We start from the raw sequence: 9,958 nt of genomic DNA, 5'->3' as shown, positions 1-9,958 counted from the left end.
TAAATAGGAGAAGTACCTGGCCTTAATAAAACATTTTTTACCAATTTGACCTGTTTAATATTTATTATATGCCATATTTTTTCTCCCTATAAAGTCCTGGTCATTTGGGTCTTAAGCAGGTTTTTCACCTGTTAAATAAAAAAACACCTACCCAGTCCTTCAAGCCTATCGTGAAACGATGTATGAATCAGGGATGATTGCCCCCCAGGCCAGTCCAAAACTGTTTACAAGGTGCTGGTCCAACCTAGGTCAGACTGGCCCTTTGTAGGCAATTTTGGACCGGCCCGGGGAGACAGGAACACTGCGGGGTCACGTAACAAGTCTAAATGTCTTTGGAAATGTTTTTGGAAAAAGCCCATTTTCAATCAGAGGGACCCCTATATGTCATACCACAGAGGAGATAACTGCAGAATGGTTCGCATTAAAATATTTATTCAAACAACATAACAGTGATAAATAATACAGCAAGCAATGCATGCCAGTTTGTATACATTTAAACGTTAATTCTATGACATTTCAAAAAAGTTCATCTTCAATGGCCAGTGTCAATCTCTACATAGGAAATAAGTTGGGCGCAAAAAATTGGCATCGCTAGTCCTTAGGAGATCCTAAAAACTGATTGCCAATAGGCATGGAGGCAAAGGAAATAGGTCATCCTAACGCAACCTGAAACCACGCGGATGACAATAGCAGGACTATATTTTTACGTTTAGAAGGACTAATTTGCCTTGCAGCTATAGCTACACAGATGAAAAATAACAGTAATTAAAAGAACATCGTTTTAGAAACAGAGCATGCATTTCAAATGTATCGTGGCTTCCATATGGCTACCATACTTCCATACGACCATTGTGCGATAAATAAACTAAGATTATTTGTAAGTCTTCTGTTTCCCGGAAATTGATTTGTTACAGCGGTACTGTAAAGAAATCAAACACAAGATAGAGATTAGATTAAAATCCAAGCGACACAACAGACATTACCGTCATTCGTAAAATTAAAGGTCGCCGACCAAATTTCCAATGTTCCTAATTACAAATTAATCTCCCACTTCTTTAGATTGTAAGCTTTTCGGAGATTTTACCTTCCCTATTGTTTCACATTAAATTAAATGTTCTTTTCGACTATACTATAAGAAATAATAGTTGCACTAGAAACAAAGTATCATAATTGAATCCTAACGCTTATAAATGCAACCCCTAAACTAAATGTCCTACCATGACCTACCATGACCTTGAAAAGACAAAACATCTACTTACTAAAGGCATAGTTGGCTGAGAAGCCTTTGGCTACCACCGATCCATCACTGTGGAACTGAACTAGCAGTGAATTTCCGGTAGATTCAATGGGGGGGACGTTGACCTGTCCACAGTATTTGCCTTTCTGGGGTGATGTTGGTTTGGGTCCATCAAACACAAGCACATAATCGTAAGAGCATGTCCGTTGTGTTTCCACGTTGAAGTCAGTCATAGTTAATGACACCTACAAAAAAAAAAAATATATGTAAGGAAATGTCTTAAAGGAACCTTTACTTTAGCATTTCCCTTTCATTTGTAGGTGGACAAAGGCACATAAATGATTAGAGATTAAAGAAATGTTGCTTAGTTCTAGAGCTTTGTAAAAAATCATTGTTATTTCAGGTAACACACTATGCGTTATCTTGTAAAGGATTCAAAATACTAAGCATTGCATTTCTGGTAATCAAAGTGTTTTTTTACGGGAATTCTATATACATGTATACATAGGTATAATTTAAGTTAATTAAACCTGTTCAGCGTAAATAGGAATTAAAACGTGACAGTGATTTCATTTACAACACTGGTTTAAGGGAGCGTGGAAGCGTGTTGCTAAAGGTGGACTTTTTTTTGTGAAATTGTGACCTGTTGTGACCTATTTATGTAACAAAAGGTATTTTGAAGAATGTTTTGTATTTACACATATTAATTTATAAAACAATTTTCTGCTATTTCTGCATTAATCCCCTTAAGGACAACGGGCGGTCCCTTAACCCATTGAAAACAATGCATTTTGAGCCCGTACATGTACAGGCTTTGTCATTAAGGGGTTAATTATTGTTACCAATAGGGCGGCAGATCACAGCAATACCCTTATACTGAGAAAAGAGGACGATCAGAAAAAGGAAGGGGGGACACAAAGGAAAAAGAAGGGGGGGTACAAAGATTTGGATCCCGATTTGGGAGCTTCCTGGGACAGGAAGAGCTCTCCTTCTTTGTGTGGGGGTGGGGCTAGCACTAAAGTGCCTTTCATGGGAGGAGATGTGGGTGGGGATCAGAGGAAGTGGGAAGGAAGTAGGCGTGGCCACAAGTCGCTAACCTGCCTCTTGAGACTCCAGGTCAAACCTAGAGGGTACCTGGGTATGCCTAATGATCTGGGTTTACTACCTGCATAGGCAACACGTCCTGAGATTAAATTATCATAAAACATCAAATTGCTAACTTTCAAGCAGACTCACCTTAAATCCCACCGGGGCCAAGATAACCCACGTGCATTCTGAGAAAAGGGGATAATTTAAGGGGTAATTCGGACTGGAGAAAACACCGGAAGAGCTTGTAAGCGTGGATCCGCAGTTGACTATATAAAAAAAATTAAAACAAAATTAAAACAATAACAAAAATTGATGTTTTGACATTAGAAATGTGGATTTGATTTAAGATTCTGTTTTGGTGTGTTAATAACATGACCTTTCTTTCTTCTTCTAAATAAAAAGGCACCAGGTCATCTCAGGGAGTAACAGTGCTCATGGACAGGCAGGGGTGTCCTTCAAGGCTTTTATAGATGTGATGTTTTAAACTGTGGCGGTCAACGAGAAGACTCAATAGCTTAACAACTTTCCCATACGTATATTTATATATGTTTAACCGAGAAGTGATAAACTACTGTACGTTCTTACCGGTGCTGTAGGTAGCCTTGAAACCAGTTGCTGTTGTCTGAAGATCGCTGACAAATTCAAGAAGCACCATGCTTCCAGAAGCCACCAGAGAAGGGACCTGCCCCGCTCCACAGGCTCTATCGAGCAGGACTGGAGAAGAAGTGTTGGCTCCGTCGTAGACTTTAAGGTAGTCGGAGGTGCAGTCGGCGGACCTCTGAACATCGAAAGCGCTAAACTGCAGGAACACCTGAAAGAGACGATGTGCGTCACTAAGAAAAGTAACTAATACATTCTTAGTAAATATCCAACGTAAAACCAGACCAGCATCGGCTTCATAAATAGACACCCCCGTTGGTTACTGTCCGCAGATATATTCCTTATTTTATTACCTTATCTGATGGTGTTCGGATGAGCCAGTAACATTTGGCATTATTGGGGTAATTGCTGGGGTAGTTAGTAGATATAAGCGATCCTGTAGAATCCGGCAGTAGAGTGCTGCAGACATCTAGACGGGAAATACATATTGAAATATTGTGAAGAAGGTCTTCTTGTTATCAGGTTTCATTTTTTTATTCCACCAGTACACTTGGGTCTACCTTATAAGAATAGAATAGGGATGGAGATCGGGACTGAAGTCCTAGTTTTTCAAGAAAAAGTAAAATACGGCATCTATAGTTTCCCCTATCCCTACTAGCTCATGTTATATTTATAGGATTGCGTAATTCACATATTTCCACTGGCGGTCCATTCCATGTATCTACTACCCTTTCTGTAAGGAAGACATTTCTCATATCGCCTTTCAGTCTTCCATTTAACTTTAAAAGATCATCTCTAGTTCAGCTCTCTTCTTTTAATCAAAATGGACGTTTTAACTCTTACCACACTGGTACAGCTTGTTTATCTTCGAGATGTCTAAGTTGCTGAATCCGTGTCTCTGGCCAATGGTCACAGCTTTGTTTGGCTTTGGGACGATGGTGTCTGCTTGACCAGGTCTTAGAGAGAAGGCAGACCTGAAAAATAATTCTACTTTAATATTTAAACAATGCAACGGGTCTGTTCTTAAATGTAGTCCTGCTGGATGTGGACCCATCCACTGAACACTTCGTGATGAATGTTACACTACGGTGTCACTGGACATGTCCCCAAATCTCAACACAAAATTACGGGATGTCCCTTCTTACCTTCCATAGTGCATAACAGAGCCGTAATCATATTCCAAGCCCAAATTATTGGTGTCATATTTATTAAAGTTTTCATAAAATCCTAGAAAGTGGAACAAATACATTAAAATCATTCAATCATGTCAAGAATTCTAAATATTGTGTTTTTCTGTACAGCGTATACACAACAAGCAATACACTTAAAATGAGGAACAACAATTGTCCCAAGAAATTTAGCCGTGACCCAATTCCATAAGGAAAAGCCGAGAGGCCTTCAAGCCTCAAATGCCTCCCTGACCTCTTGTCAATCCAAGGGCCAGTACAGAAACATGGCATCGGGTTATGACATCACACGCTACCGAAGGAAGATGTCTCCTTGACCCGCCATTACACCCTTAGGAATAACGACCTTGGGGCATCTCACATGATTATTTACACTTAAAAGCGTTTCATCATCAAAGCATCCAACACAATGGCTCGATGAGAAAGGACATTCCATTGGTTGCTATGGAGATAGGATTATATTTGAAACTATGTATCAGAATATGTTCTGCAATTTTGTAACCCAGGCATCTTTACAACTTGTGTAATGTCGCTTGTAATTCACTGGATACCTGGGATGATGTTTTCTGTTATTACATCAATGTAGTTGTCGCGGTCGCTTCTGCTTTGTTCGTGGAAGAATCCCAGGGCATGATTCAGCTCGTGCTGGATTGTTCCTCTTCTTATACAGTCGGTCTTTGTGAGCGACAGGTCCTGGCGTCCTCCAATCCTCCCAACATAAGACCAACACCTAGAAAGAAGAGGGTAGAATTAAAGGACCCATGGGGCTAAATATGGGGTTTATTAGAGTTGGAGACCCAGATTGAGTTTGGGGGTATATTAAGATCCCAACAGTTTTCAGAGCCATTTTTTTGCAAATTAGATTTTTACTGCCTTTTAAAAAAAAAAAAGAAGAGCTATAAGTACCATTAGCTGAAATGACATTGACCGTCTATTGTTATTAGTTCCAATAACAGCTAGGGCGTTCTTTGTGCTCCTTAGAGGGATCACTAAATAATCAACAATGATCTTTTCCATTAAAATAAAATGCTTCTGCCAGAAGATACTTTTTTTAAAACCCAGCCCATGAACGCAGATTCTGAGAACTGGTTACCCAGCCTTGGCATAAACCCTTAACGCATGGAAATGTCACCCAAAATAGAATAAAACAAAAATATGTGTTACTACGTACCCAGAGTCTGAAATAATCTGCACGTAGTGGGGTTCCGAGGAGCGAGGAATAAATTGCACACAAGTAAGAGTTGCAAAATCTTGCATGGCGGTGGTGATGACATCAACTTCATCTGCACCTGAAGACAGAATGAGATGAGAGTGTGATCAGCCGGGGGTAAACTGGTGGATTGTCTGCTCTACAAGCCTAAAATGTCCCTGAGCCTAAAGATGACACCTTTATACACCATACTTCTCAAAACAAAATAGTTTACCTATTCTTTCAACTAACAAAGTATTAAAAGGAATTAATTATGAGCCCTTAAGTCCAAACCAAGTTCAACCTGCCATGTTAGGTCACTCAAGCTAGCCCCCGCTTGTCTGACTTTGCCCCCATGTCTTCTGCCTCCTACAAGGCATATAAGGGGAAGATCTCTGGGAAGTTCTCGGGTAGGCATTACATGATAAGACATTTTGTGATATAAGCTTCTCCATCAGTTGAAAAAGCTAAATTCCTAGATAATGAACGATGGTTTATGTTGTAGCTTCTCCCTCCAAGGCTCCATTAGCTCACGAACTAAGACACACATCTGTTCTAGAGGTTAGCATGATTGAGTCATTCTAGCTCACAGAAGCAGTAGAGAATACGCACTGAAGTCTGTCGAGATGGCGTATGGCACGTTGACTTTTCCAGATGTGTTCTTCTTCCATCTGCAAGAGTCCTGGTCGCATTTCATAGCACTTCGGCCAATATTCACAGCAATGTCACCCTCAATTCTAACCATCTTACTGTCTGTTTTGGACACATAAGAGAAGTTAATGGTCATCAATATCCGCATTTCACCTTAACATTGATTAAAAAATCATTCAACAATTTACCATTAATTAAATAATTTACTTGGTATTCAAAAAAGAGGAGCTCAGTGACACATTGTTGCTGCAGCCTACACCCATTTACAAGATAAACTTCCAACTGCTTCCTATATGTATAACCACCTTAAGAGTGATTGAGGTTTATTTGTGGGCTTTATCCAAAAATAACATATGGCCGGGGCTATCATGAACATAAGAAAGGGCTAAAGGCTAACGTGTAGACTAGAAGGACCAAATGGCTACTTACTGACCCCAGGTCAAAGATGGCCCTATGGGCCTAAGGCAAGTCCCAGTGTTCTGCTGGATTGGCAGAAAGTGCGTGATTTCACACATTACCATGTAGGTCATAATAATTGAGAGATCCGAGTTCTTAACTTAGCATCTTTTTTTAGGAAAGACCAGACCTCAAGTTCTCTATTCACTATGTTGCCTTGTTCTCTTTTGCTGAGATAGCTGACGGAGCTGTCTTTGTGCAGCGACCCTATGCATGGTCCTGGTTGCAAATATTAGCAAGAGTTAGGAGTTTAAATGTTTATAGATACTGAAAAATATACCTTTGTTAGCGGCCTCGATGACAGTAAAAACATCTGTTTCCTTTGGAGGCTCCTTGACAATTTCTACGGGGAAATAATACAAATAATTAGTTAATTACTGTTTCAACACTTTGCTCTTTGGGTGAGGAAAACATGAATAAACTAGATGGGTCAGATATCTTTGAAGGTATAGCTAATTGAAATTAGTTCTTTGGCTTCCTTTGTCTTCACCGGCCATCCTTCATTTTGCTAGCCCATATTGCTTTTTTTTTATTTATTTTTTAATAAAACATTCTTTAAGAAGGTGTACATACCTGGCTTGCCCAAACTTTCAAAATGAATCTGAAAATAAATAGACAGAAAATTAGTATTCTGGAAAAGATGACATAGATGTACCCCTAGTTAGCTTCTTCTTTCTGGGTACCAAGCAGCCATGCCTTGTGACTCTCTGGATGCTAACCCAACCCAAAGTCTTAGAAGAAGTCTATATATTCTGAACACCAAGTCCTAAGCAGACTATGCCTGCACCGCAGCTATGTCTACACTGTCCAAGATGGTCATTCTATGAAGTAGCCAACAGGTAGACCTCCAGCTTTTGACTGAAGATCATGGATGTGGGTTCACGAACACTTTAAAAGCCACCTGTTGGCTTAATACTAGTCGCTCTGTCATTACCTGGAGGGATGCTCCCATGCCAAACTGAAACAGGTAGGGCAGGAGAAGAAGGGCAATTCTCATGTTCATCTTGCTGGGCTCCCTGGATCCTTGGATAACTCTCTCCTTCACTGTCTCTGCAGTGTATGGGTTCCTGTGCTGTGGTCCAGTCCTACATGTGCCTTATATTCCCAAACCCAGCACAGAACCAGCCAATCAGCTGCCAGAAGCGCAAGGTGCGGAGCTCCGAGGATAATTGGGGTTACAATTGGCTTACTACCAATAACTACCGACCACCCCGATGACCTGCTTATTAACAACTATGACATCCCATCACTACTTTACTCCAGCCAGAACAAATTGTGATTTTCAGCCTAACACAATTAACTAAAGAACACATTATTATTCTTGTAATGGGAAGGGCTGTCTTCTTTTGTTTAATATATTGTGTGAATACAACATAGAAATAATATTAACACTTACTAAATCATATCTCGAAGTTCACTCTTTACTAACAAATACCATAAACTGTATGAGAAATGACATCACCTACATTACTACGACCAGTGTAAACGGATGGAAGTATTTAATTATTGTATCCACTGGGGACGTGTCGATTGTAATGAGTTGGGAGAAACATTGTCTCAGCTCAGAACAGATCAAGCATGTAGAGGAAGGCCAATGTTACTTAGCATGTCCATGTGTTCCTGGATCAATGTGCAGATTGTATCACAAGGTCTCTGGAAATCCCTTTCCAAAATAACATTCAATCTTCAAAAATAATATAGAACAGCGGATACAATAACAAGATTTATTGTATCCATTTAAAAAGTTCATGAAAAATATCTGAAAACATTCATGGTCATGGCACTCCCATGGATAACCCCAAGAGATCAAAGGAACCATAACTGGTTTTCTAAGCTGCTACGCAGTTTCTCCCAATTATTAACGGGTCCCTCAGGGTCAGGATAATTAAATACTCCCAACAGGTGTTCATTGTGTTATTCCTCATAAATAATATATATATATACTGTATGTGTATATATTTATATATATATATATATATATATATATATATATATATATATAAATATTACACATATGACTAAAATAAGTAGTATTTGGAAAAGTTTAGAAATTAAGTGTTGTTGATACAAATGCATGTAAACCCACTAAAAAAAAGTCAACAAAATGTACAAAGTGTGACATTTTAGGCTATTTAGATATTCTGTCTATCATTAAAAAAACACTATTGTGTCTAAATTACACACAGAAACCAAAAATAATTTTTTGAATTCGATTCATAAAACTTCTAATTCTTTTTGATATATATCATCAAATTCGGAGAGTTCGGTGGGTCTCGATGAAAGAATTATATTGTTATATAAAGAGGAAACAAAGAGGCTACCAGACTAAACATGTTCAAGTAATCTTAAGATTTGGAAAGATTTAATGTCATTTTAAATTCTAAATTATAGAATTCTTCATTCCTGAAGTTTAGGAAAATTATGCTGGGAATCTATAAATGTGTACTAAATATGTATTTATTAAAAATATCAATGTATTTATTAAAATGTATTGATCAAGATATAAATGTAACTACAGGGACAGGATTATTTCATTATTATTATGGTTATTATTGTTATTATTATTATTATCTTTTATTTATTTCATCTGGAACTACCTGAATTAAAATTGAACCAGAGATATCTTATTACATTTGGCATTTACATTAATAATTGTAAAGAAGTGATTTAAAAAAAAAAAAATACAATTATGTTCGAATGATTTTATGAATAACACAGAGCGTGGATTATATATATTGATACGTGGTCTTCTTGCATAGAAAAAAAGAACCCAGTATTGATTTAAATCCTTGCCATGAGTTTTTTTTTCCCTTTAAATAGTTTTTAAGTAATTTATGAGAAGATACATTGACTGATTTTATTATTTTTAAAGTAGAACTGTAAGCATTTTTTTTTTGTTAGGATAAAAAAACAACAATCAAAAGACGTCTACTTTTCAAACTGAAATGATTCTTTATGGCAATGCTAGCGAAGTCCATTCTTCCATAGATTTGAATTAGTCAGAGTGTCTAAATAGGTGATTAAGACCGAGCCATTCTATCGTTTCCCACAGGCAGTATGATAAGGAGTCAGGGTGTTTGTCTACTAGACTGGGCCAAGATAACAGAGAGAGATCTCATACACATAGCTAATATGCAGCTGCTTGAAAACAATAGTGTTATTATGGGGCAAAAAAAATAAATAAAAAAAATAATAAAGAAAACAGCACAATATTTTCCAAAAAATTATTTTTTATCTGATACGAGTAATAAAAACAATTGGCCAAGTTCATTTTATAGGTCATGTGAGACCATTTCATTACACTTTTCCAGCATCTTCAAGCATGTTGAAAATGTTTTCCTTTTTCTTGTCTTCCAAAGTTAATTTCTGTTTATTAAGACATTAACCCCTTGTGATACGTATCAATAATTATTCAAATAATTAAAATTATTATTTCTCTTGCTGTATCATGCAATTTAGCATTTATGGTGCACATAAAGCCATGTTTTATCTGGAAGAGGGCTGCGTATTTTTTTATTAAGTATTGTAACTAAAGACACATTCGATTTT

The 9,958-nt window shown here is 37.7% G+C and overlaps 1 protein-coding gene across 1 annotated transcript; it reads right to left on the bottom strand.

Moving 5' to 3' along the window:
- Positions 1 to 1,251: 1,251 nt before the first annotated feature.
- On the bottom strand, positions 1,252 to 7,412 carry LOC149274432 (embryonic protein UVS.2-like). Its single transcript, XM_089505531.1, has 12 exons — positions 7,344 to 7,412; positions 6,983 to 7,010; positions 6,690 to 6,752; positions 5,915 to 6,055; positions 5,285 to 5,402; positions 4,665 to 4,843; positions 4,072 to 4,153; positions 3,770 to 3,900; positions 3,280 to 3,395; positions 2,912 to 3,137; positions 2,474 to 2,592; positions 1,252 to 1,482 (listed from the first exon to the last, which is right to left on the bottom strand). The coding sequence occupies exons 1-12, from the start codon at positions 7,410 to 7,412 to the stop codon at positions 1,252 to 1,254; spliced, it is 1,503 nt and encodes a 500-aa protein (XP_089361657.1).
- Positions 7,413 to 9,958: the final 2,546 nt, after the last annotated feature.

Source organism: Sceloporus occidentalis, unplaced genomic scaffold (assembly GCF_023333645.1).
Source record: "Sceloporus occidentalis isolate IW3139 unplaced genomic scaffold, rSceOcc1.0.p SCAF_331, whole genome shotgun sequence".
Classification (NCBI taxonomy): domain Eukaryota; kingdom Metazoa; phylum Chordata; class Lepidosauria; order Squamata; family Phrynosomatidae; genus Sceloporus; species Sceloporus occidentalis.
Note: the sequence above shows the minus strand (reverse complement) of the source record. Positions and strands in the feature narration are given on the sequence as shown.